A 25,947-nucleotide genomic window follows, 5' to 3' on the forward strand; every position below is an offset into this window, starting at 1 on the left:
GTGAGCACCGACTGAGTGCTCACTGAGCGGTGAGCCGTGATGTGAATTACTCACTGAGCAAGCCCCTGAGCGCCCTCAGTAAAGCGGCGATGTCTACAACAGGAAATTTACAATAATGTAGAAAAACAGGTACGTATAGTGACATACATACATACGGCATTATTTTTTGTCGACGACCCAGTCAAGTCCGATCACTTCTTCTCGGCCGGACCGTCTTTCGGTCTGATGGCCAACTTGCCCGTCTTGTCAATCACAGCTTCGAATCCGCTCTTCTCCAACAGTCCCCCATCATCCTTTACAACCTCGCGAGCTTCCAGCTCCTCCACAAGCCGCTGGTTCTCGCGGTTACCCTCCAGCAGGAACTTCAGACACATGACGGCATGCTCCTTGATGTACGGGTTATGCGCATCGAAGTTGGTGCAAGACAGCACGGCCTCGACACCGCCATGTCGACGGATCTGGTCCTGCACCTCGGGGCACTTCCAAACCAAAGACGAGAGAACGAGGACCACCAGCTTCTTGAGATTGCGCCACTCGAATTCAGATGGGTCCTCGGTGATAGGAGGTGACTCGGCTCGTGATCCGGGGCCGGCGTCGACCGGATCAGGATCGCTGGGATCGTAGGGCCGTTCCACTGCGACCGGTCCAGGGGCTGCACCCTGCTGGGAGTCCTTGGACGGACTGCTGCTGCGTCCAAACGGCAGTGCACTCAGTTGTCCCTTAGGAATGCTGGCCTCGAGCTCTTTGATCAAGGTGACCAGATCGTAGACAATCTCCCACTTGACCAGCAGGTTTTTCCAGTCGTTGTTTTCGGTGAGGACGGCGAAGAACTCCAGGAATTGATACACACCCTCGTAGACACGTTCCATGTCCCACAGGTTCAGCGGGAAGTCCTCGGGTAGAGCCCTTCCGGCCCGGATTTGGCCTTGGAGGTAGATCAGGGCGCAGGTCTCGGGAATGATATTGCCGCGGAAGATGGTGAAGATGTAGCGCACGGTCAGAATGTCGACCCTTGAGAGCGGAGCCGGGCTCTTGGTCGTATTGGCTTGTGTTGACCCGGTGACAGAGGCAGGAGAGTATTTGGCTCGGAAGATGTGAGTGAGAATCTTCACGACAACGGCCTGCGCTGGCGAAATGATGTCCTTGGGCTGGCCAAAGTCGGAGTAGGCATGAGACATCAGGCCGTTTCGCAGCACGGCATCCATGACTTGCACCATCATCTTGAAGTAGAGCTCATCGTCAGGCAGGTCCCATGCGGCGATGAAGATCAGAAGTTCCCGAAGGAGGTTTCGGCCGGTTTCCTGGGTGAGCAAGATGTGGCAGCGGAGAGACTGCATGTTCCTCGTGGCCGACCTCTCTCCGCCCTTGAGACCAAAGCTGTCGACAATACCGGCTTGGATGATCATCGGAAGAGCCTCTATCTCTGCCGGCCCGAGAACCAATGGAATATCTGTCAGCAAGCCACGTTGTTGGTCGCCTGGACGACCCCGGTAGTCATCATCGTCATCCTCGTCATCCTCCTCCTCTTCCTCCATACTCCCGTCGGCCACAGCTTCCAGGCTGCGAGAATCATCATCACCGACCGTTCCTGCATCGCCAGTGTCATAATCTCCATCGGCGCCGTCACCGAGCTGCGATGACTCCTGCAGACGTGCCATCAGCTCGTCTTTGGCCTCTTGGAGAGTCTCAGCGGCAGACTGAGCAGATCGCGGCATGCTTGTGTCTTCATCCATAATAGCCGCGTCGCCCGAGGCTAAAGCACCGTAGTCACTGAGATCCGGAAGATCAGACCAGCAGATGCGGGGGAATCCTGCCGTGAGGCTGCGGTCGATCGTGAGGATGGCCTTCTTCCGTGGCGGCTCATCTTCGGGCAAGGCTGGGGGAAGGTCTTTCGCACGGTCTTGAAGATCGGTCCATCCATCAACCTTGGCTCCAAGTATGGCAGTAAGAGCAGCGCGAATCTCCTTGACTTGCTCAGGGTCTTTGCCCATTTCCTGGATGGCGGTCAGGTCGCGTCCCAGCAGCTTTTCCATGTGGTCCTTAATATTGGCGAGAAGTAACATTGCCGCCTCTTCCTTGATCGTCGCAGGCTCCCGGGGGAAATTGGATATGGTCTCTAGAAGCAGATCTTCGGCCGTTTGGTCGTACAGTGCCCGGATCGGGGGGTTGACTATTCTCTCGCCGGTTTTCACAATCGGTGCGACTCCTTCAGGCTGACTCAACGCTTGATCAAGCGGCTCTCTGGGTTGGATGATGTTTGAATCCCCGGTGGAGTGGTACCCGAATAGATCTAACCAGAGCACCATCTTGCGCTGTTCATTGTGCATGATGAAATTATGCAGGAACTGAAGGCACGTAATCAGCAGCCGTTTGTAAAGATTGACCACCTTCTGCCAGCGGTCCTCATTCCTCGCGTTGGTTTCTCCATCAAATCCCCGCGCCGTCACCCGAACACAAGTGTCTACCAGCGCCAAAATCCTCTGGTCGAACCCTTTCTCGGCTGCCATGTTCTGAGCCTTTTTCGTGGTCGCGAGAAGATTCCGAGCGATGGTACACAGGTCATTGAGTCGCTCGATGTCCTTGGCGAGCGAATAGTAGTTGAACGCGATGAGGTTGGAGGACGAATGGTCGTAGTTTGCGGTCGGGGGGCATTTCCAAGCGAATGATTGCGATTCGAGGACCGGGATCGCCTTTGTCAATACGTCCGTGAAGCCCTGCCAGATATCTGGCGACAAGCCCAGATTGTGTCTACCATGAGGGGTAAAGTCAGCAAACGCGAGACGGAAAAGTTCAGACGGATACCAGGCCATGAATGATGGGGAGAATTGTAAGAACATCTGCATACCTGACATCGCTCTCCTGGTGAGTCTTAAGCAAAACCGACTTCCCTGCCTGCAGCAAATGCTCTAGACGAGTTTCGTCAATCATCCCGCGAGTCTCATAGTGGCTCAGAGTTCCCGTCAGGACGACCTTCAGCATGAGCTCAGCGGGTGTGCATTTTGGCTTCGGTTCGGTTGCACTTCGGTCTGCCATTTTGACAGTAAGTGTGAGGGCCTTGCGACACTCGCTGCTGTTCAATATGACCCGGAGTTTGCTCGCAAGGTGCCGTCGAAAAGAGTTGCGGAAGTTCGGAGGGGAAACACCGACAGTCAAAGGGAATTTTTTCCGGCTCCGAAGGCGGTCCCGCCACTTTTAGGTCAGCCATTCACTAAATTACCAGGCTACGGAGTACTTCTACATCTCCATCCTTCAATCTCAGCACAAACGAGTTCATACTTTTGACTAATAATATTGAAATTAGTTATACATGAGAGGTCCAATGCTAACCCAGTGTCAAGATACCTTGCGCCTAGCAGGGAAATTGAAGACATGACGCAGATTGTTCCAAAAGCCCAGGTCATATATATTGTCGACTTCTCTCATGCTGCGCACTGGCGCCCATCGCATGTCAACTGCCACAGTTTGAAAATTGGGCGGTTGTCGAATATCATTGGAGTCGGGTGATAAGATGCATCCCTCCCTCGGTGCTTCACCGTCTGTGAATACCAAGACCTGCTCGCTACTGACGGACCATGAAGTATGCACACTCTGATATTCACCAAGCAAAGGGGAAGTCCCGTAGATCTCCGCTTTGTTTGATTTGAAGACCATACCATCAGCCACATCCTCCTTCCAGTCGGACCATTTGGCGCTCTCGTTGGTCGTCATGCCGGCCCAGATCAGATACGTGTGGTAGACAAGAAAGGCGACCGCCAGCGGAGCTGTCATGGCCATTAAGAGGGTGATAGCTCCGATGCTAAGGTCCGTAGTGATGATCACGGTCCATACATTGATGAAAGCCGTCCAACTTTGACCCGGCGTCCGCCACGGGGAACCGGGTGGCAGAAGTTTCTCATAAGTCTGGCATAGAAGGGCATAGCCCAGGCATGAGCCGTATATTAACATCACCGAAAGCGACGTAATCAGCGACAGAAAGTAGTGGTAGTTGTTCAGACCCACACAATTAGTTAGCCATACACAGTGGTGGTCATGTCGTGCCACGCAGGCCTTGCAGAACTTGCAATGCTTGCTTCTTGCCGGTTTAAGCAGATGGCACGAGCCGCAATGATGTCCCGGATGAAAGATGACTTTGTCGTAAGGATATCGTTCCATCTCCTCTGCATGATTTTCCGAGGTGATAAAGGATTTGGTGACGACGCTGGCGTACAAGAATGCATAGGGTAAGACCACAGCAATGGGAATGCAAAGCTTGTGAATGGCTGAAACCCTGGACCATGCATTTGGGATAAAGATGCATTGCCCTATCACCAGAAGAGCCGTGAAGAAAATCTTTCGAAGGCATCAGTATAGTATGATAGCGGGGGCGCCTTGTGTTAAAACTGACTAGAACAAGGGGATGGTTCTCATGGAGTATATAGTTCCCAGATCTGCTCCAACAGTGCACAACTCGACCCCCTAGCAGTTGGGAATCAATACGAGCAATCCCATTTGGTATATGTATGCAAATGACTCTATGAAACAAGCCAATGGGAGTTCTCCTGCATAGCGTATGCATCAGTATCAGCCATCTAGACACATCCGTGTTCTCCCTACCGCAGAGCTGGAAGCTTGCCAAAAAGGGCAACGAAGGTGAAACCGGAAATACCCAGAACCGCCAGGGCAATGGTTCTGATCGTCCCCATCACTGTGTTCTAGACTGACACCAATTGAGTGGCTTGTCGGGCAGCCGCCTTGCGTTCGGCTGGATGGAGTAATAAGTATCGTGTGGTCCAGAAAAGCACTATAAAACCGGCATTATGGTGCTGAATCTATGTCTTCCGCAGCCATTAAGCAGGAATAGTCATTGTTGCCAATCTTGCAGCTGATGCGCAAGGCAAACAACATTCAACGTTAGCGCCGGTTAGCGCCGTTTGCGCTCTGGACGATCCGCTGGGCACGTGACCTGGCTTCCTGATCAGGCATCCAATGACCGATTCCTCGCGCGGAACGCGTGCTGGAGGAAGGTTGGTTCTGTCCATATCTTCAACTCAGAGGCCTCCATTCTTATGCCTCGGCCAAAAGTCCACTATCACACAAATAATAGTAACTGACATCGTCCGTATATGCGTTTTTCGTCCCTCGAGGCCTAGAGTTCACCACTGCGACTACTATTCCACGACGACACCGGAGCACGTGACTACGCGTTGCGCCACGGCAAGCCAGGGCTCTTGTGAATGGCCTCTGAGGTGAACCTGTCTCTCCAATGAGCTGTTAGTAACAATGGCAGAGACGAACGTGGAGGGGGCGAATGGCAATTCAAATGCAGCGTCCGGCTTGCTTTTCCAGGGCAAGCAGTTCTGGCTGTCGCAGAATATTCCCCAGAGGGCTCGATTCAAGGAAACCATCCAGGTATTGTGCAATGTCACGTTAGGATATCTGTTCAGAAGCCTAATTCCCACATAGCGAAATGGCGGTGTCATAAGACTCTATGAAAAAGACGCCGGCATTAAATTGGTGGACCATGTGAAAAAGAATCTCCCGGAAGACACGTAAGATCATTCCGCCATTTATGGCCTGGACTTTGTTGAGCTATGCTTATACTACATCAGGTTTTCCTACCGCTTTGTTGAAGACTCAGTTCGCAATGGGCGCCTAGAAAACCTGGAGAACTACAGGGCTGGACCTTCGGCCTCACGTCCGGTAGGGGCGACTAACATACCAAGTCGGGGATTTAAGAGGTCGTATACAATTCAAGACGATCAATTCCTCTGGGATTGGATGCAGCCATACGAAAAGGAACCCAATGCTCCTATCAGCGGCAACAGAATCTACCAGGAATTAGCTGTAGTGGTAAGGATTGTCCTGCTACCCACAATAAAATTATACCGTTTTTCCCTTACAATCATTCTTTGAAACCAGAATCCGGCGCACACATATCAGTCCTATCGCGATCGATATTTAAAGAGGCTCCGTGGGCGACCACGCCCAGGGGGTATGCCGCAACCCACTACCCCTTCTGCTATACCAGACAGAAACCAGAGGGTACAAACCCCGACGCCAACTCCAATCGCAGCTGCTGTTGCTTCGTCATCAAGGCAAAGAGGCCCAAGCACGGTTAACCGGATGCCTAAAGTTAGGAAACGGAAACGCAGCACGTCTCCTTACAGCTCAGATGGCACCGATTCCACTGGAGGTGATATTCCACCTCGGAAGCGTAGGGCCACTGGAAGCCCCGAAAGCAATCCCAGAACTCCAACGCCAGAGGTCCCTCAGAAAACTCAAGAGACTCCGTCCCGGCCACAGTCACCGCCTCCGCAGATCATAATCCCAACATTTGACGAGAATACAACCAAGAAGTCCAAACTGAACAAGGGGAAAGAACCTCAGCAAGCACCTGAGAAAGCACTCGAGGGAGCACCTGAGAGAGCATCTGAGAGAGCACCAGAGAAAGATCCTAACAAAGCTCCTAACAAAGATCCTAAAAGAGCCCCCGAGAGAGCTCCTAGGAAACCTTCTGGGAAATCCCCTGAAAAACCATCCGAACAAGCTCCTGAGAAAACTCCCAAGAAACCAAATGAGAAATCTCCTGAGAAAGCTCCTGAGAAACGACCTGAGAAGGCTCCTGAGCAAAAACCCGAGGACGCACCCAAGGAAGCCGAAATAAACCCCGAGCACACGCCCGAGCAAACACCCGAGCAAACACCCGAGCAACGACAAAGATCCCCAAGCCCCATCAACGAAGACTACGAACCGGAACCCATTGACGAAATGTTTCTAGAGCTTCCTTTCCTTCCATCGAGCCCAGGGAGCTCAGAGCCCGAAGAGCAGCCAGACCAGGACATTGACGCCTGGATTGACAACCGGCTCCGGACCGGAAAAGCAAAGAATGAGGACCAAATCATCGAGGCCCTTCGCTGTACCAGCATGGACCCGCAACTTGCTGATCAAGTCCTAAAACACCTAGTCGCAGGAAAAGGCATCCCACAAGATACGGCAGGGGTGTGGACAGCCGAGGATGACAAATGCATCGAGGGGAGAAACACCAGAGACATCGAGAGGGTCTTAGAAAAGCACGGTTCCGATTTCTTCAACTCGCGCTGGCAGTATATCGACATGGCAAGGACTGCCGGCCTGGAGAAGGGCCAGGAGGAAGGAATCGCAGAACTTTGATGGTCAGCGCTGGTCATACGCATAATGATAGCAAATAAATCGGCATGGCCTAAAAAACAACAACAGCGATTAAACCAATATAATTAATGTGAAATCGAAGATACCGTGGCTCCGAAAATGTTATTGATGGCATCAAAAAGAAAAACACGACCGGCATGAATACCTGAAATAAGCCGAGCTCCCTGCCTGCTTGGCCAGGCGCTTCTTTTTTTCCTTGTTTTTTCTTCCTTTCTTTTTCTCTCCCTATCTCCCCCAGGACTTGCATCTACAGCTCGATTGACCCCCGAAAACTCAGGGACTGAAACCATTACCCAAAGCAATTATCTTACATCGCAAAATCGCATCCGCTCAACTCCAGTAAACGCCCGTCATGCGCTGCGAATTCGGGACCCGCAAGATCCCAGCATATGAAGCTGAAGAGTGAGCGACCTATATTAACGGGGAGCCATCGAAAAAATCACTCTGACACATTGAGCATCATGGAAGGGAGCGGGAATAAGAAACAAATAAATAGATAGCTAAATCAAGTTAAATTGGTATCAACTTAAGCATCCTTGAAAACCCTGGGAAAAGATTAGAACGCGTTGCAGGAAAACTTGTGGTATATCAATAACTTACAGGTGTTGTTCGTAGAAACTCAGCATCTTCCTAGATGTCAGTCGATCTCCACCTATATTGGGATATTCCGGAGCTCACCTTTCTCGGGCACCGTTCATAGCACATCTCAATGGAAACCTTGGACTTTTTGCCATTCTTCCAGTGGAGGTAGGCAATCAGCTTCGATGTTTCCGGGTCGCGCATGATAGTGTCGACGTTTTCAACTTCAGGCTCCCAATTCTTCGACTTCGGCATCCATTTCATCGTGTCGGAATCGTCCGCTGTCTCTGCGGCAGCATCCGCTTGCGACTTCCTGCGCCTTTTTGGTTCCGTCTTCTCGGGTGTTGGCTTTGCTGCTGTCATCGACTTGCGCTTTCTACCTTGGGCTTGCGGCTTGGTCGGTCGACCTCCCTGAACACGGTAATACTCCTTCACAACATCCTCAGCGCCCTCCCTGTTGCGAAATGTTCAGTGTCAGATCCTCATGTGTCGTCCCGGATGACGTACATTAGATTGTCTTCCGGCTCCAATGTTTGGTCCGCAGGGTCGTCGTAGCCCTTCCATTTCACCTGGAGGAGAAGGGAGCCCTGAGGCCTCGTTAGCGAATCGCAAATAATCTAAGCGAAGCGCATTGAAAAACGTGCATTCACCCACTGGTGGCCGACGATTTTCTCGACGATGTAACTGTTGTTGTCAAGTCAACGCGGGCGGCGGGTTGAATGGGTCGCATCGCAAACTCACACGCCCTCCTCATCGTCGTCCTCGTCGTTGTCATCCCCGTCATTTTCATCGGCCTTGTCGTTGGTCTCGGAAACTTCCTTGGCGTCATTGAAGGGAATCGAATCGCCGGTCGATTCGTCATCGGAGTGGTCCGTCAACGGGGCTAGACAGAAGTCAACTCAGCGAGGCTCTTCGGATGCGACCAAGGTCCAAGAAGCATCACTCACGAGGCATTGTCCTGAAAGGATTGGGTAAACTGAAGAGCCGTGAAAACAGAGTGACGGCTTCACCTCAAGGGCGATGCAGGATCCCAAGAATTCCGCGTGATGAAGACCGGCAGGCGGGCAGGAGGTCGTCGAGATGGTAGTACTTTGGCGCTTCAGAGAAAGTCGCGCAGGCAGGCGCGTTGGCGGGCGAAACACGCTATACCTGATGGGGCAACCAGCTCACTAGTCCGCTTGTGGACATCTCCAGAATTTCTAAAAAAGGCCCCGTGCGAAAGAACATCGCCGTGCCTCCAGTCCCTGATCCCCCGACGTCACTCCGATTACCACTTCTTGGGGGACTTCTTTCATCGATTTTCTCCCGCTGTTCTGTCTTGGCCTTTTCGGCTTTTTGATTTCCGTCCCTTGCCCCCACAGCAATCCGTCAAGATGGCGATGCGTATGTCTCAACATGCCCCTCATTCCGAGCCACCATACTGACGATTTCATCTTCCTTTGACCAGAGCTTGATTTGTCTCAAGGTACAACCCTCCTTCGGCATCATCGGTGATCCCGGATTGCGCCGCCGCTAACCTCAATCCGCTTCGCCAACAGCTTCCATGGTGAAGGATGAACAGGGCCGGCCGTTCATTGTCGTTCGAGAGTACGTTGCGGGCGCCATATAACGATGTTCTCGGGGTCGGTTGCTGATACGCTATGTTCTTATAGCCAGGGAAAGAAGAAGAGACAGCATGGTAACGATGCGGTGAAGGCTCACATTGTTGCCGCCAAAACCGTCGCCAATATTGTGAAATCTTCTCTGGTAGGATCTCATCCATAACCCGGGAATATTGTCGGCTTCTAATCGGACTAGGGTCCTCGCGGTCTCGATAAAATTTTGATCTCTGCAGATGGTGATATCACCGTTACCAACGATGGCGCTACTATCTTGGGCCAGGTTCGTCGCGCCGCTCCTCGAAACCCCTCGTCTCGACCGCTTCGCTAACTCACCGACCTTTGAAGATGGAAATCACAAACAACGTCGCCAAGCTCTTGGTTGAGCTGTCGAAATCTCAGGATGAAGAAATTGGTGATGGAACAACTGGTGTCGTCGTTTTGGCCGCTGCCATGTTGGAGCAGGCTTCCGAACTCATTGACAAGGGCATCCACCCCATCCGTATTGCCGATGGCTACGACCAAGCTTGCGAGATCGCCGTGTCGAAGCTGGACGATATCAGTGATTCCATTCCTTTCAGCCGGGAGGACACGAGCAACCTGCTGCAGGTTGCTAAGACCAGCTTGGGTAGCAAGATGTATGCATTTCCTTTAGTACCCGCTCTTCTCCCTCTTTGCTAACTCTTGTCTAGTGTCTCCAAATCTCACGACCAGTTCGCCAATATCGCCGTCGACGCAGTGCTTTCGGTTGCCGATCTCGAGCGTAAGGATGTCGATTTCGAATTGATCAAGGTGGATGGAAAGGTCGGAGGTGCTCTCGAAGACTCTCTGCTTGTTAAGGGTGTTATTGTCGACAAGGACTTCTCCCACCCCCAGATGCCCGACGAAGTCCGCGATGCTAAACTGGCGATCTTGACCTGCCCGTTTGAGCCTCCCAAGCCGAAGACCAAGCACAAGCTCGACATCACATCCGTCGAGGAATTCAAGAAGCTGCAAGACTACGAGAGCGAGAAGTTCACAGAGATGGTCCAGAACCTGAAGGATGCGGGCGCCAACCTGGTTATCTGCCAATGGGGTTTCGATGACGAGGCCAACCACCTTCTGCTTCAGAACAAGCTTCCCGCCGTCCGGTGGGTCGGTGGCCCTGAGATCGAGTTGATTGCCATCGCGACGAACGGTCGCATCGTTCCCCGATTTGAGGACCTGAGCTCGGAGAAGCTGGGAACTGCCGGACGTGTGCGGGAGATGACTTTCGGTACCACCCGCGAGAAGATGCTTGTCATTGAAGAGTGTGCCAACAGCCGTGCCGTGACGATATTCGTACGAGGAAGTAACAAGATGGTGAGGACAGACGATTCTTTTCATCAATGCGGACCACTGATTCTTTGCTATTAGATCATCGACGAGGCCAAGCGTTCGCTGCACGATGCTCTGTGCGTTGTTCGCAACCTGGTTCGTGACAACCGAGTTGTGTATGGTGGAGGTGCTGCCGAGATCGCCTGTGCTCTGGCTGTGGAGGACGCCGCTGTCAAGGTACGTGACATCGATTGAGTATGCTAGTCCCATGTGCTAACGTGGTATGCCGTTGCAGAGCCCCGGAATTGAGCAGTACGCCATGCGCGCTTTCGCCGATGCGCTGGATGCCGTGCCGATGGCCCTTGCCGAGAACTCTGGATTGAGCCCCATCGAGACCCTTGCTTCGATCAAGTCGCGCCAGGTGAAGGAGAACAACGCCCGCCTGGGTGTCGACTGCATGTTGACCGGCAACAACGGTATGAACTTCCGCTTTGTTCAAAGAGTCTACTGCTAACAACAGTTACAGATATGCGGGAGCACTTCGCCATTGACCCCTTGATCAGCAAGCGACAGCAACTGCTGCTCGCGACCCAGCTCTGCCGCATGGTTCTGAAGGCAAGTATTCCACATGAGAACTCGATGGACTTGAGCTAACGAACACCAGATCAACAACGTCATCATTTCCGGCGACGACGAGCAGGACTTCTAGATTGTGTATACAGGTTAACGGCCAAAAATGAAATGCTTCAATATTATACATCAGTTATGCCATGACTAATCAGTTTGGAGTTCTATGTAAGACATGGCGGGCACATAGAAAAATCCGTTGAATGAAAGAAATGAAATTTAGGAATGACTGTCATCGCTTAACATTATCTACACTCGTAAGATGGCTACATCCGGTGCTTTGGCTCGGAGGTCTTTAGGCATTAAAATCATATTATTCACCCGATTTCTACGTCAACCAGTCCTATTACTAAAAGTACCGTACAGTCATTATTCCAAAATCCCACAATCCAAGACAGATCCCGGACCCAATCTAAACAGGCAAATCATCCTCATCCGGACCCTCGCTGTACTGGTTCTGAGTCTGGGGCTTCGCATGACGTAAACCGTCTCCGCGGATGATGTTCGACTTGTCAATGGCTTCAGTTTCATCGCGGTCTGATCGTTCCATTCCATATTAGTTCTATTCACCCATAAGATCCATGGATAGAAAGGACAAGAGGGGGAAATACCAAGCTGTTCATTGGAATCGGGATCGCGGGTCTCCATGAGAGGTTCGTCGACGTTCTCGTCGTTGATATCGATGGGGAGGTGGTCGTGTTTTCCGTATTGGATCCGGTACATTTTGGATGGGGGTTGGTTCTCTTATAGAAGGGTGGAATAATATAGGTCGTTGAGAATTAATCCCCCGATACCCGCGACAGGTATATCCAGTCACTATTTATACCTACCTCCCTATCCACACCACGCAACCTAATAGGTCCTTCCGTCCCAGAAACAAAATCTCGACGTCAGCTCACAATAACAATGACAGCTTCTCTTCAGCTTGCTTGCTTTCCCCGTGGCGAGCTACCAAAGACATTGGTTCATAGTTACGTCGGTGTGGAGACGGAGATGGAATTGCCGAACGAGCATCTCGGGATGTAAGATGTCCATGGATCCTGGGAGATCTCGAGCTTGATTTAGATTCAGAGCTTGGTTTGGTGGATTTAATTCCGTATGGGTCTTTGTTCAGATGTTGTTGCTGATGTGGGAGCCGGGTGAGGACGTCATCGAACCGGGAATGGGTGTCTGCGTTCATACAAGCTTTTTCCGGATGGGGTAAGATCACGGTTCTAGAGCATAGTTGGCAATATATTAATTTCATGGCAGTGATGTTGCTTGGTCAGATGTGGAATTATTAATATATGCTGTTTGGGACCTAGGGACGGTGATATCGACTTATATGATGAACATTAGACAGATGATATTAGTCCATCGAATCAATTCATTCTTCAATATATTCATATTATGACTAGGTAACTTTTGCTAGCCTCTCTTTTCTTTTTTCTCCCTTACGCATCACATAAGTTAAGAACTCGAATTAGCTAGAAACCTAGCTATTAGGACATGTACCCAATTCTTTCGACTCTAGACTAGACAAGTTCTATCTTACAACCACGCTAGATGGACTCAGACTAAGCCCCTTATTCTATACACCAGCAGCTTTGCAAATTTAAGCAGCAATATTCATTGGCTTGTTGTATATAGGTAGTCGCTAACGCTGAATGATTCAGACACCCATGTGGTCATATCGATAGAATTGAAATTCAAAAGTATCACACAGGAGAGAACAGTACTAAAATCACTTCCAAGTTTGCCCGAGTAGATACCTAGGACTTGAGGCTTCAACACAGAGCAATTATGGTAAGTAACAATATCACAGGCTACAGACTTCTCTGATACTGGCATAGACGGGTATTAGTTTCACGCAGGTTCCATTCTAGACCACATCCATCCTCGTCCCCCTCGTCGTCTTCAACCTCGAAATTATCTTCAACATCGGTATCAGCCCCAGCCACACCATCTCCAGGTCTATCTCCAACTAGCTCGCCACAGGTACCGATTTGAATAACATCCACATAACACTCAACCCCCTCAGACTCGGTATCAATCCCACTCGCAACAACATCATCGCAACTCGGCGGCAAGACGTCACCGATGACCGTGCCGCCCTGCATCATCATCATCCTCAGAAGGAAACAGATCGGCGGGCAACACCGGGAACGACCCATTTTCGAGACGTCGGTTGAATTCGGGAATGGCCTGAAGATCGGATTCGATGGTGGAATCTTCCGCTCGAAGCAGGGCTTCTATTTCCGGGACGCTCTTGTTGAGAAAGCGGCAGAGAAGGTCAAACGTTATGATCACCGTGCCGAGTCCTTTGATGTGGACTCCGGCGGCGGGCTCGCCGTAGTCTGGTTTTGATGGCATTTGATCGGTTTGGGGAGTTGGGTATTTATGTTTCTGTTTCTAGGGAAGAGGCTGGTCTATGAGATAGAGGATGAAACTACGAGGAAACGACGAGGAAAAGGGGAGTTGGGAACGAAATTGCAGAGGGTTTGACGTGACACCAACATCAGACGGCAGTTACTAGGGCAATGAGCAGAACAAAGAGACACTTTCAGACAAAGAAAAAGAATCTACTCGGAGGCGGGTGCATCTTTATCAGGGATTCGAGTCTCGATAGAAAATTGAACCAACATCGCATGATCGTAAACCGGTGTGGTCTCACCCAATTAAACCGTGGCAAGGATTTGGTTCAAGGACAAGATGAACAATGTTCAAACGAAAGCATGTTACCTAGAAGTAGACGCTGCTCACATCACTTTTCTGGACAAGGCACAGCCTGATAGTAAGGGTGACGAGAGAATGTGTGTATAAAATAGGATACCTCAGCTACATGTAAGCGCATAACCATATCTGAAAAAGTGTATAGCTCCCTGGGACAACCAAACCGAAGATCAGGAACCCAAGTACAACTTGCTGATCTATATGGAGAATCCGGTATGTTTGTAGGTTCCAGGCAATTGGACTCGGACTATAGGTCACATCTATTGTAAAGCCTTGACAGCACATAGACTAGTCATAAACATTCTCTCGCGGTGTACCTAAACAAAATAAACTATAGCCTACGCATTTGGTAAATTCTAAGCCATGTAGGAAAAACTATAGATCTCGAGACATTTCTACCGTTGCATTCGAGCATGAACGGAGCTTTAGCCAGCGTATTCAGCGATGACAGCCCACTCTACTGCGGGTCTCTCGACATAGATAGAATCATCAAAAGTAGTTAGTTACATGGAGCATCTTAGTGGATTAAGTAGAAAGTACTTTAGTCAACAAGGTTTCCAATAAGATACCAATTGACAAGACCCAATTCATACTTATCAAGTCTTAGGAACAAATTCCAACTTCTTTTCAAGGTACTAATGTACGTACCAACGCCATCACTTACCATACTCTCAAAACACCATCTCAAACGTAACAAAACCACATCCTCCACCGACGCGAAGTTCTCCCAAAGTACCTCCAACCTTACCTCCCTACCCTGGACCTTGCGCGTGAAGAGTGCATCCATACACCACGGCATTTAACCCGGGCTCCGCGACGGGCAATCCATGCACCACAACACGTCGGCTTAAGCATGACGGTACTTTTTCTTTTTCTTGTTTTCCCTGAGGCTGAGCGTTGAGAGTCTAGACAACTCATCGACGGAAAAGTAATCCTTGTCAGTCGAGTCGAAATAAGAACGCCATGGAGGGCCGAAGGAGGGGGGGAGGGCGGCAAGAAGGGTGCGTGTGACCAGGAAGAGAATTCTGTCAGATTCAGGGGGAAAAGCAAGAAGCCAAAGACAAAAGGAGGACGGACAACCAGGGGAGGCAGGCGACAAACCAGATGTCAGGAAAAGAAGGTTTGGGGTGAATAGGTTGGTAGGGATTCCTCGATTATCACACCACCAGGGAGCACACAAGAAAGCAAGACATGCGTCAAGGCGGCCGATCTACAAAGACCTACCTGGTCCAGGCCTTGGATACGAAAGCATCTGGTCTGGATTTTAGCTTTGCCGTTTTTTCTTTTCTTTTTGCATTCGTTCTTCTTTTCTGTTTTTGCCTCTGCATCCCGGCATAGGGCGGATGGATAGAGGTCCATGTTACGACGGTGTGGTGTGATGTAGAATATCCAAGACACTCAAGGGGAGAATCCAAGAAAAGAGGCGTCGAGAAACGGGATCGATCTGTCGAAAGGAACGCCTCAGGGCAACTGATAACGTCAAGTGTCTTGTTCATTCATCCTATCCAGACCGTCGGGCTGGACACTACTGCAAGCCTCCCTTATCCTCAAGCCCCCTCCGAGCAGGAATCACGCGTCGGGACGGTTGGAGAAAGAGGTCCGTTCAAGGGCCATTTGTCCCTTGAGGCTGGGATGAAGAGATCGGCGGGAATTTCGTCAAATCGAAATAATAATGAATGACCATAACGATTCGATGACTTGTCAACGGTGTTATGCTGGAGCAGGAGCGGAGGAAGGCACAGTGTGATTGAAGTTGCCAACGCAGAGACCTGGTGACCTGGGGATCGACAGCGAGCATCGGACGCACAAATGCAAGAGACGAGGTCAGTTCACCAGCAGATGAATAATGGATACTGCGCGCCCACGTGAGAGGCGTTCGTCTATAATTAGGAGAGATGACAGGTTGACAGCATCCCGGGGATGATATCACGGCGGGGAATTTCTGGCCTTTCACCTTCAAGCTGTCTAGGTTTGCCCCTTTCGACTGCTCAACCCTATCTGATATCCTGCCATCCCGGGTTTATTTCCGCGGTCTAGATCCTCCCGGTTGACGTAGTTCAACCGTCCGTCAGGAGGGCCACCAACCGATTCGAAATGAACAGTTGAGACCTCGACGCCATCCAGCTCGTTCCCTCCACCAGGCGACAGTCATCCTCCACCCCTCGGATACTTTCTCCTGTGTGGCCAGGGGCTGGAACCTCTTGACCGACCCTCTGGCATCATGATTACCTCCCTGCGAATGCACACCACGATTGGCCTTGCATGCGTTGCCTCGTCGGTCGCTCCGAGCTGCTAGCCAGGCCAGGGCTTGACGCTCGTGTTTGTCCCGGTCGGGGGCAGCTCCAAGCATTGCTGCATTATGATTTCATTCGGCCGGATATGATCCCATCTCCCCCAGAAGTATCTCGGTATGTAATCGACGCCGGCGATACGAGACCAAACCGCATCCAATCTGACGAAAGCCCCCCGCCGGAGTTAGAAGCGTCTAGCTGCGTTGGTACTGGGTGGAATGCACGATGCTACGCCATACTTCCAGTCTTCTCCCATCGCCGTGTATTTGCCGGTCAGACAGAATATAGCCGGGCGCGCTTAGAGCATTTAATACCAGGGCATACTAAGATTGCAAATTGGCCGGGGGGGAGGGGAGGGACTTCAAGGGAGTCAGCGACGTAGCAGTCTAGCAGTCTGGCAGAGGGGGAAAAAAGCCCCTTCCAGGCTTTTTCTCGCTAAGAGACTAAGAAAGTCCAGGAAGACGTTCTCCAACTTCCCCACCAAATCAGGACGAGTCGTTAGCCTCCTCCCCGCGCGCCTTTTGTCTTCCCCTCCCACGCACAGGCGCCCGAGGAGTGCCGGGATGCAACCTCGATCCACCGGACGAAAATGTTCAGGAGTGACTAAGAAGCCCGCGATCGGCGCACAAGTACGAGTCAGCAGACCGGCTGAGATTTTCCAAAGTACCTTGCCTACAGGAATGGGAATACGCACGACGGAGCAGAGAGAACACAGGCAGCAATGGGCAGAAAGGAGATGCTTGAACGCCTCAAACAGTGTCTGAAACTGACTACTAAATGGCCTAGTATGGTGATACTCTAGATACTACTGACTATCCCAATTACGTGTTAATGTGTTACTCGTACAGATACAGCGAATACTGCCATACTGAATACTTACATACATACAACCGGAGGTACTGCTGCTCCACATGTGACTCCCGTGACTCCTGCGGTTTCTCCGGAAATCCTCCGTCCAGCAAAACAAGCCTCGATCTATTTCGACTCTCCAAGCCTCGTCTCGTTGCCGGTTGCAAACAGCACGCGCGTCCAGAAATGGCATTGCTCTGGAAATAGAATTTCCCCGAGAATTCCCAAGACACAGTTACAATTTGTCATTTTGACAATTATACACCCCAGGCTCACTGCTGGGATCCAGTATACCCGGTCGATCCAAGCGAGCCGCCGGCCATGATTACCCCGAGGCACAGAAGTCGACTGCATGGACTCTGCACTCTGCACGCTCAAGCGCGACCAATGTATACTCCGCACCGCCAACCTCCATCCAGATTGCAGCGCGTTCCATCGCACTCTAGCAGAATTCCATACAGATCGCACAACCCTAATCAGCTGAGAAAAACCGCGCACTTTTCCAACACAGGCGGAGCAGCGTCCTCCGACGATCATGTAACTGCGGACGGTTAACTGTCAACTCGGGACGACATCCATCTTTCAGTTAGTCTCCCTTACGGACGATTAGCGACGCGACTGGCACAAAACAGAAACCAACTGCGGAGTACTGAAGTGGCGGTCGGCAAGACGACGTGGTCTGGGTCAGTCATGGCCATGGCCACAAAATAAAAATAAACACTCCCACGGAGTGAAAAATAAAAATCCCACGGTCCACGGGATCTCTCGCAGTCCCGTACAGGACGTGGATTCCCATCGGGATTGGACCCCTGATGAGTTGGTTGATTCGGAGACGAGACGGGATTGCGCCGGCCGTATCCGTAGAGATGCCCCGTCCTCGTGCGACTCCGTCCTGCATATCCCGGGACGGAGCAAAGACCAGAGAGTAGATTAGTGCGCCGTGCCCTACAGACGAGGCCTTCTGGTCCATGGGCAATCTGGAACATACACCGAAGGGTAAGGGCTTGCATCCTCGTGCAAGGATCCCAAGAGACCTTTCCCAGGATGGCCACTCTCACGAGTCATGAACTCAATCATCCTGGTCATCACGTCGGTTATTCGCCTTCACTTTCTACTCCCAGTAGAATTAATCTATGCCGGGGCCAGGGTTCAGATAAAAGATCTTTGTCTCTCCGGAAGGAAGAGGCCGAATAGGCACCGATACGGAGGTGAAAATCACACCGGAGTCAGCACATTCCAATGCAACGATCCTTCATTGGGCAGCGATCTATAAAATCCTCCCAATCAAATTAATATAAATCGGGCATCATTGGCCATTGCTCATCAGAAACGAAAACTCCTCAATCCCCATACTCCATCGACATCCTTGTAGATATGTAATTAATAATTACGTTACCAATCCCGGCCAGTCCCGTCCGGCTGCCCCCAAATCCCAAAATTACCACCCACCGCGTCCGGAGGCACGCAATACAGGAAAATACCGCCATCCCACGCCTTCCTCCCCGCCGCCACGGCCGTCTAGCGTCGGTACTCCGGTAATACCAGCCGCCCCGGGACCCCCAAACCCGTACGGTGACCAGGCCATTACATACCGCTATTCTCGATCCGTGGAAAGCGGCGTCCTCGTGCCCGGTTTATCACTCACTCTCGCCTTGTGTGGCTGTTTCTAGAAAGCTTCGAGAAGCATGCGCCGGCGAACCTTGTTCTCTGTTAGCTTACGCCGTAGGTTTTCCTCTGGCCGTCTGCGTCAACCACCCGTGTCGAGGACCATGGGTAGGGCAGGGAGGGGACTCGAGGCACATGTGTGCATGTGAACGGATTAAAAAAAGAACGCATGTAGCCGTGGTTGCTGCGCGCCTCCTTCCTTTTCTTAGATCTAGTCGTCATGTCATGCTCGGCGGTGCCGGATGCCCTGGTCTATATTGAATCTCGTAGGGTCATAATTCACATGATTGGGGACCGGCCAATCATACGCTCGGGATTACTTCTCACGGGACATGGGGTAAGTGGCTGCTTGAGTGCCAGGCTCGATTAAGATTTTTCAGCGATCCTAGGTAGTTATCCGCAGTATCAAAATCTCTACATCATGCACAGAATAATTACCACTAACTCGCCTGAATACATCTACTCCACAACACCCAGACTCTCAGCTTGGTATTACTTCACAAATCACAATAGACAGATGGAACCTGATGAAATACCAAAACACCCCTAACCCACCCAGTCCTCGATCCCTCCTCCGTAAGACTCCATCCGTACACGTCAAAACCACCCCAACCCACACGCGCCATGCCCCAAACACTCTAGCGCGTCTTCAACGGAGCGCAGCACTCCGCGCCCTCCCTCTCCGCACGCCCAAATAGGAAACTTTCAGAACCTGCCCGCCCTAAAACAAGTAACGGCAGGAGGCCTCGGTCGGCCTCCCGAAGCCTGAGCTCGGCATCGTCCCGATTTCTCGGGATGAATCTTAGCGTGCAGCTGAAACGGAGGCTAGGACTCTGCGTAGGAGGTTGCCGGCGGAGTACTCCGTGGTTTTTGATCAAGAAGGGATATACAAGCGCGGGTTGGCTGGTTGTTCATGACATCAGATATTGTCATTGGTTGGGGTTTCTGGTTTTGATGCTGGTTCTGTGCCTGTGCGGGAGGACTGTGCTCCGGTTGTTGATTGTCTTGGTTGGATTGGTCTCACTATACTCTTTGTATATGGAGTGTGTATCTGGTTTTTAGTTGGTATGGAGAGGGATATGAGGTCAGATTTAGAGGAGCTTTGGGATGGGATACTGTGATGTCTGTCTGAAATCTACGAACATGCAGACTACTCTTGCAGTATACAAATAAAGACAAGAAAATAAAAGAACAAAAAGATGAAGCCTCCGTGAGTCCATATTCCTGAAGAACCAACATCCCGAGCCCGAGCAAAAAAACTCGGCATGCCGAACCCCCCTCGGTCGGGAATCGGGCCAGCCACAAAAAAACACACACAACCGGCATTCCGAAAGAGAAAAATTCCACGGACTAAACCTCCCAACTCGATCAAAAAGCCCAGTCTAGCCCGAATCCATGCATGCAAGAGAGAAAAACCTTCCCCTTAGACTCCCCCACCTTCCCAGCCTTGTCCATACAAAAGCATCACAGACAGACAGAGAGGGTCGACTGTCGAATATCAAGTTTTAGCCAAACTCAAGCACAACACAAGTGACATACATGCTTACAACATCGCCCGTACATACCGCCTAGTGTCTAAGGACTTCCGTAGTGTCTAGACCTGTCTGACAAGCAGAACCACACCCTCGTCATGCCCGATACATTGTCATTGTATAACAGGGCCACTCGTACCGGTGAAGTTTAGCACCTCTTCCAACAACGAATCACCCATCTGCCCGACCTTGCCTTCCCCGCCGCCAGACTCCACCGTCAGGTTAAGGGCCCGCCAGCTGGAAAAACAGGCCTTGACTCAGCAACGGTCCAGATTTCAGGACCGGGACGACGAGTTGGCCATTGGCTACTGACCAGAGGAAGGCGTGGGAGAAGAAAGATCCACATGGAAAATCCAACTTCTTCCTCGATCCTCGAGGTAAACTCAATCGGGACAAGCTCGGCCCTATCTCGACGAATCAGAAGCCCCCAGGGAAAGCTGGAGATCCGGTCGACGGGTTTTCAGTTCCAGCCGCGATGGTTTGCAGGATTTTTCTCCACGTTTGTCGGGAACAGTCGGACGTCAAGGTTTGGTCGATTGGGTATGGTGGTCGGGAAGTTCAGGGACGAGGTTTTTTTTTCCCTCGTTTTTCTTTTCTTTTTTTTTTTCTTTTTCCTGAATACCAGTGGATACTGCCTACTGAGAGGCTCATACTGCCCACACTACCCTCCAAGTCGCCTAGCTGTATCGTTCCTCTCAGGTCTGAGGTTGGGGAAGGTTTCGTGCGTCCATTTTATCATTTATGAAGAATCTTACTAATTATTCCCATCTCCTCCAGATACTCCATAATTCCTCTTTCAAGCATCGGCCACGGAGCACTGTGCTACGACGCCAGATCTATTAATATTTAATACAGCGTCTCCATTCCCCATACAGTGATTAAATCTCGAATCCAAAGCCTGGAATGATTCAACGATGATGTGTATCTACTCTCGAATTGACATAATCTGTCATTTGACCCCGTCGAATGCAACGTAGTTGAGAAAGATAGTTAGTATTGATTACGTCATGGTCATCCGGGGTGGTGGGAGGGAAAGTTACGCTCCCCCGCGAAAAAGAAAAAAAAAAGTTAGCAAACACACTTGATCTGAATCGAATCGAAGCTGAATCTGAAGCTTGTCAGAAGAAAAGAAAAAAAAAAAAAAAAACTCCCATAGGCTGAATCTGAATCCTAATCCTAATTCTAATCTTAAGATCACAGCGACTGTCTGGACGCGAACTTCCGACCCATCCCCGGATTTGCCGTCGAGATAAATGCAAAATGCACGTGCGAGCATGACTTGCATTTCTTTTCTTCTGTACGATGGTTAACTCGGCCCGACATGCTTGCTTACTTACATAACTATAGCCACGGAGGGACGGTGTACGACGCTGTATATAACTGGGCGTCCAGAATAGGCAGGAAAGGCGACGCAGGACTTAGTGCTTATGTGATGGTCTAGAGCTACGCCGGACTTCAGTTGTAAGTTATCTCGGAAATTGGCCCAGTCGTGGCAAGCAGTCGTAAACTAGATAGATAGTGATAGTGTGGTTAAACAATATGCGTACACTGCCGAAGCTACAAGAAGAGATCCAAAGCCTCTCTACCTACACAAACTAAACCAAACCAGATAACCCCTCCCCTCCCCACCAGCCCAATCGCAAACCCAACTCCATAACACAGCATCAGCAACTCGATGGCCGCCGAATCCCCAGCTCCAGCTACACCTCCACAGAAACCAGCTCGACAAGGTAAGGTGAGGGAGGTGGTGTGGTGCGCTGGTGCGCGCATGCCGTCATAATACCATGTCACCTTGAATTCGATCCGAGTGGCTCTGGGCTCCTTGCGCCGTCATACCCTCGGACTGATGACAATTCAGCAGTTTGGATGGAGGTAGGACGGGGAAGCTAGGGTTTTTATTTTATGTGCATACCTACCTACCTACTTACCTATGTAGCTACCGAGGTGCGTAGGTTTTGGTTGGGTGGTGGGTTTGGTATATTGTAGGAGCAATGGAGAATGGATTATCACGCGGTGAACACAAAACAATAGGAATACTAAAAGGATAAGCTAAGTATAAGACCAGTCCAGCTTACTCGTAGCAACAAATGGAATTAATCTAGTGTTAATTAATAATTGATTTAGAATCTTGCACGGCATGTGAAGGGATCAGTGCGACGATTCTAGATCGCGACAGGAACCTGCACGCTGAGCTGGACTGTCGCCGGTGCCGCCCGTTAAGATCGGGCGCTGTTAACCCCGTCAGTGCGTCTGGTATAGGCCAGGTAGCTGGACTCGATGCTAGATAAGGTATGTAGGTTATCGTACTGAACATGGATTCATCGTATTTATTTCTTTTTATATTATTTTGATAATAATACTGAAAAGGAAATTTTTACTATAACATACATGACACATGTGCAGGCTAGACCCAACTGCAGTCCAGGAAAAAAGAACTTGGAAACAAATCACAACGCATAATATGGTATCTGGTATCAGAAGATAAAGCAAGATGACAGGTTTTGGAAATGCATGATAAACAGTGGTTTTCTTTTGTCTTGCTGCCATGAAACGCGAGCAGGCAAGTAGACGCGACAATGACATCCTCTTTTAAGGTTTCCACCCAAAACAATATTCGAACAGAAATTCGTAAAAATGAAAAAACCCCGTGTCCAAAGAGAAATGCCAATCCCGGCCGTCGAAACAAATGAGATCATCTGTACATGAATATTAATTGCGTAAACGAGGCGTTGTCCTCTAGGTGGCTCGTATAATGGTAACAGAGCAGATAGCCACACAATGCAATGACCAGAAACAAACAAAGAAAAAAAGACCCGAAAGCAAGATTAGGTCAGGAATAACAACCATATGATGCCGTTGTGCGCCAAGATGCAATGCAGAGTCGTGATCGTACGTGTCACAGGGATATTCAAATCAAGGGTCTTTACATAAACAAAAAGGAAATGATGCGTATGCGTAGAGGGGTATCGTGGTCAATCAACAGTACCGAAAGGGCATGTTCTGACACGGATAGAAAAGGAAATTTTTTTTTGTTTTGAGGGTCGTTTGGATGGAGATGGATCTCAAACACAACGGTGCTTTCTTACCATCCCTTCACGTGGTACTCCCAGGGTCCGAAATCAGTGTAATTCGTCCAAGAACCGGTTTTCGCAACATCCTTGTCATTGCTCTGATTGGACGCGTTGGCAGTTGTCATGCCAATACCCTGACTGGGGCCCTGTCCTTTCTGACTGCCGTTAGGACCGGGGTATTCTTGCAGGTTCGCCATGTCATGAGCGGTATGTCGCCGTTTCAAGAAGGCGTTGGCGGTGGTACTCTTCTGTTGCCGTTCCCAGAGAAGGTGGCGGCGAAGAGACTCGGTCAACTCGGTGGCAAGCATATTTCTTCGCGTCGTCCGAGGGGAGTGGGCGACCGATTGCGGGGAAGGCTTCATGATGATAGGCTTGGAGCGAGGCACGTCGGGTCCGCGCATAGTCAGGTTCTCCTCGTCATCCTCGGGTGGGGAGGCGGGGATCGAAGGTCCGTTGGGTGATGTCAAGCGCGACCGTTGCAAAGCTGGGCTCGATCGGGTGGCTCCCATCTTCGTGGGCTGGTGCATCATCATTGTCAGAAGGGAGCGTCGTGAAACCAGATTCGGTCGCGAATCAACTCGTTGGAACATTTGGTTTTCCTCCACGCTCGACCGGCCGCTTTCCGTCACGGAATCTTCCCAATCCGAGTCCTCGTCGTCTTCAATGGCGCTTTCGGAAACCTCGTCCTCGGTCTCAATAGCATCCTCGTCGTTATCGATGGGTCGCTCCTTGATGGGCTTGATGGTTCCAACTTGGTCCTTGAACGAGGTCACCTTTTTCTTCGGGCTTGGCTGGTTGCTGGCAGACTTGCCCAATTCATCTGAAAGCGAGCTACGGTGCGGTCCTTGCATCGCCATCCTATCTTCGAAAGAGCTTTCGTCGTCATCACCGGACGAGCCACCCAGGGTAAACATACCACCCTTCTTCTTGAAGGGCAGTGGCTTGAGTTGCGTAGACTTGGCAGGGCTTGGTTCGGCAACCAGGTTTGGCTGCGACCGGTAGGACGAGGACACATGCGAGGGAGAGAAACCACGGACGATGCTGGGCGACTTAATCAATTCAGGACGAGTAGGAAGGATGCCGGAAGAGGAGACACTGGTGTCGGAAGCGGTGGTATTGGCAGCATCGCTTTCATTGCAGTCGGGGGCAGTGGTCGAGCAAGATTCCGTAGACTGGTTCGGTTGTTGGTGTTGGCTGATGGGGTAGGGGGGAGTTCGTTTCGTGGTAGAGACGGAGGGAGGAGTGGGAGTGGGAGTAGACGGTCGAGGGGTGATGTCGACGACGGGAGGGGCAGGAGTAGTCATGGGGGACAGGGGTTCGAGATTCCTCTTCTCTTTGATGTTGAGGACCATTCGCTCCAGACCTAGTGATGTGATGTGCTTCTCTCTGCCTCTGCCGAGGCTCAGCAGAGAATCTTCACGAACGACAGCGGGCCTGTAGTCAGACTTGGGACGCTTGATGTGATGTTCTATCCGCTCCGCTTGATCCGAAGCAGCAGATTCCACGCTGGCGGAGAGTTCTGGCAGGTCACCGGCCTCCTGGCGCAGGAGTGGCAAGACGGACGTATCGCTAGATGTTTCCGGTTCCACGCAGAACGTCTCACGTGTCCAGAGTCTCCAACTCAGGTTCTCCAATCGACGGCCTTCTTCCATGTAGTCGGCACATTTCGAAAAGACTATTCCAGTCCACGAGTCAGCTTTTCCAAATCCCATCGATCGCATGAGAGCGAAGGGGAAGCAGCCGGAAGCAGGTACTTACCCATCCACATCCCGTGAAGACTCTGCGCATTGGCCGTGTCCACCTTGTGAATCTTTTCCGTATCCACCGTCAGAACGGGGGTTGATAAACTCAAAGGCATCTTGTCAACGGTCCCGGCTCTCAGCCTTTCAAAATCTTCCAAACGATCTATGGTGTGTAGTTTCGGGGTCGCCGTCTCCCCCGAGCGTGGTCGTACGGCGCGAAATTGGCGATGCGGAAGAGCTCCCTGGTCTCGTAAGATATTTCCCCAGATCTCGATTTCGGTCGTACGCGTCCCGGCGGCGTGATTGGAATCCAATATGACGGAGAGAACTGGCGCCCGAGCTGTCGTGAGATGCAGCAAGTCAAGTCGAGGGACTGGGAGCAATCGAGGCGGCCGGCAGTAAGAGTGGATCGACAATTGAGATGGAGTAGTCGAGAACGATCAATCCCTCAGAATCCCAGGCGATACGGAGCGGGAAATCGACCGGAAGCAGGTGTCGGTCGAAAGGAGGGCAAGAGAGGAACAGTTGCCGGCGAAGTTTAGATTTACCGGATTCGGGAAAGAACGAGAGGGCGAGTCTAGATGTTGATCGCGTGGAGGGTGGGCGAGAGATTGAAGAGGGAAAGGGAAGAGAAAGAGAGGAAGAGAAAATTAAGAAAAGAGAAATATGGGGGAGGAGAAACTTAGTGGGTGGAGCGGACGAAGAAGGAGGAAAAGGGAAGATAGATACTTAATGACGGGTCGGTGGAGATGGGACGGGGGGGTGTGGTTATGGTGTATGAAAATGGTAACGGTACAAGGGGAGAAGGAAAGGGAAAA

General features: G+C 51.0%; 8 protein-coding genes across 8 annotated transcripts; 3 read left to right on the forward strand and 5 right to left on the reverse strand.

Annotated features, from left to right (window-relative positions):
* Window positions 1-119: 119 nt before the first annotated feature.
* On the reverse strand, window positions 120-4,852 carry P170DRAFT_452882 (uncharacterized protein). Its single transcript, XM_024851312.1, has 5 exons — window positions 4,594-4,852; window positions 4,385-4,538; window positions 3,343-4,329; window positions 2,846-3,054; window positions 120-2,748 (listed from the first exon to the last, which is right to left on the reverse strand). Exons 1-5 carry the CDS (start codon window positions 4,680-4,682, stop codon window positions 192-194), a joined length of 3,996 nt encoding a protein of 1,331 aa, XP_024710853.1. The 5' UTR covers window positions 4,683-4,852; the 3' UTR covers window positions 120-191.
* A 186-nt stretch (window positions 4,853-5,038) lies between these two features.
* P170DRAFT_461392 (putative transcription factor Rap1) lies at window positions 5,039-7,149 on the forward strand (the record flags this gene model as incomplete). The annotated part of the gene is made up of 4 exons (XM_024852031.1): window positions 5,039-5,388; window positions 5,443-5,528; window positions 5,589-5,829; window positions 5,899-7,149. Exons 1-4 carry the CDS (start codon window positions 5,260-5,262, stop codon window positions 7,147-7,149), a joined length of 1,707 nt encoding a protein of 568 aa, XP_024710854.1. The 5' UTR covers window positions 5,039-5,259.
* A 105-nt stretch (window positions 7,150-7,254) lies between these two features.
* P170DRAFT_461393 (chromo domain-containing protein) lies at window positions 7,255-8,700 on the reverse strand (the record flags this gene model as incomplete). The annotated part of the gene is made up of 7 exons (XM_024852032.1): window positions 7,255-7,712; window positions 7,768-7,793; window positions 7,846-8,200; window positions 8,254-8,340; window positions 8,401-8,430; window positions 8,488-8,629; window positions 8,694-8,700. The coding sequence occupies 7 exons, from the start codon at window positions 8,698-8,700 to the stop codon at window positions 7,694-7,696; spliced, it is 666 nt and encodes a 221-aa protein (XP_024710855.1). The 3' UTR covers window positions 7,255-7,693.
* Window positions 8,701-8,980: 280 nt separating this feature from the next.
* P170DRAFT_461394 (chaperonin-containing T-complex subunit CCT5) lies at window positions 8,981-11,498 on the forward strand. Its single transcript, XM_024852033.1, has 11 exons — window positions 8,981-9,129; window positions 9,194-9,211; window positions 9,285-9,333; window positions 9,399-9,492; window positions 9,544-9,627; window positions 9,693-9,982; window positions 10,037-10,685; window positions 10,740-10,877; window positions 10,936-11,116; window positions 11,167-11,255; window positions 11,305-11,498. Exons 1-11 carry the CDS (start codon window positions 9,120-9,122, stop codon window positions 11,347-11,349), a joined length of 1,647 nt encoding a protein of 548 aa, XP_024710856.1. The 5' UTR covers window positions 8,981-9,119; the 3' UTR covers window positions 11,350-11,498.
* Window positions 11,499-11,627: 129 nt separating this feature from the next.
* P170DRAFT_506123 (uncharacterized protein) lies at window positions 11,628-12,031 on the reverse strand. The gene is made up of 2 exons (XM_024854364.1): window positions 11,879-12,031; window positions 11,628-11,804 (listed from the first exon to the last, which is right to left on the reverse strand). Exons 1-2 carry the CDS (start codon window positions 11,988-11,990, stop codon window positions 11,680-11,682), a joined length of 237 nt encoding a protein of 78 aa, XP_024710857.1. The 5' UTR covers window positions 11,991-12,031; the 3' UTR covers window positions 11,628-11,679.
* A 916-nt stretch (window positions 12,032-12,947) lies between these two features.
* P170DRAFT_433070 (uncharacterized protein) lies at window positions 12,948-13,819 on the reverse strand. Its single transcript, XM_024848397.1, has one exon. It carries the CDS (start codon window positions 13,418-13,420, stop codon window positions 13,073-13,075), a length of 348 nt encoding a protein of 115 aa, XP_024710858.1. The 5' UTR covers window positions 13,421-13,819; the 3' UTR covers window positions 12,948-13,072.
* A 3,455-nt stretch (window positions 13,820-17,274) lies between these two features.
* P170DRAFT_433073 (uncharacterized protein) lies at window positions 17,275-18,144 on the forward strand. Its single transcript, XM_024848398.1, has one exon. It carries the CDS (start codon window positions 17,441-17,443, stop codon window positions 17,672-17,674), a length of 234 nt encoding a protein of 77 aa, XP_024710859.1. The 5' UTR covers window positions 17,275-17,440; the 3' UTR covers window positions 17,675-18,144.
* Window positions 18,145-23,398: 5,254 nt separating this feature from the next.
* On the reverse strand, window positions 23,399-25,245 carry P170DRAFT_347346 (uncharacterized protein; the record flags this gene model as incomplete). Its single annotated transcript, XM_024843623.1, has 2 exons — window positions 23,399-25,062; window positions 25,146-25,245. The coding sequence occupies 2 exons, from the start codon at window positions 25,243-25,245 to the stop codon at window positions 23,399-23,401; spliced, it is 1,764 nt and encodes a 587-aa protein (XP_024710860.1).
* Between the last annotated feature and the right edge of the window lie 702 nt (window positions 25,246-25,947).

Source organism: Aspergillus steynii (genome assembly GCF_002849105.1).
Source record: "Aspergillus steynii IBT 23096 chromosome Unknown P170scaffold_1, whole genome shotgun sequence".
NCBI lineage: Eukaryota > Fungi > Ascomycota > Eurotiomycetes > Eurotiales > Aspergillaceae > Aspergillus > Aspergillus steynii.

Bases quoted from the DNA above. Each gene is read 5' to 3' on its own strand.
- P170DRAFT_452882 (XM_024851312.1), bottom strand. From the start codon at position 4,682: ATGGGGACGATCAGAACCATTGCCCTGGCGGTTCTGGGTATTTCCGGT. The intron at 3,055-3,342 runs GTATCTTGACAC...GAGTGTCGCAAG, and splicing joins ATTTCCCTGCTAGGCGCAAG to GCCCTCACACTTACTGTCAA. The intron at 2,749-2,845 runs GTATGCAGATGT...CCCTCATGGTAG, and splicing joins CACCAGGAGAGCGATGTCAG to ACACAATCTGGGCTTGTCGC.
- P170DRAFT_461394 (XM_024852033.1), top strand. The intron at 10,686-10,739 runs GTGAGGACAGAC...CTTTGCTATTAG, and splicing joins TACGAGGAAGTAACAAGATG to ATCATCGACGAGGCCAAGCG. The intron at 10,878-10,935 runs GTACGTGACATC...ATGCCGTTGCAG, and splicing joins TGGAGGACGCCGCTGTCAAG to AGCCCCGGAATTGAGCAGTA.
- P170DRAFT_506123 (XM_024854364.1), bottom strand. From the start codon at position 11,990: ATGTACCGGATCCAATACGGAAAACACGACCACCTCCCCATCGATATC. The intron at 11,805-11,878 runs GTATTTCCCCCT...TGGAACGATCAG, and splicing joins CGATTCCAATGAACAGCTTG to ACCGCGATGAAACTGAAGCC.
- P170DRAFT_433070 (XM_024848397.1), bottom strand. From the start codon at position 13,420: ATGGGTCGTTCCCGGTGTTGCCCGCCGATCTGTTTCCTTCTGAGGATG.
- P170DRAFT_433073 (XM_024848398.1), top strand. From the start codon at position 17,441: ATGATTACCCCGAGGCACAGAAGTCGACTGCATGGACTCTGCACTCTG.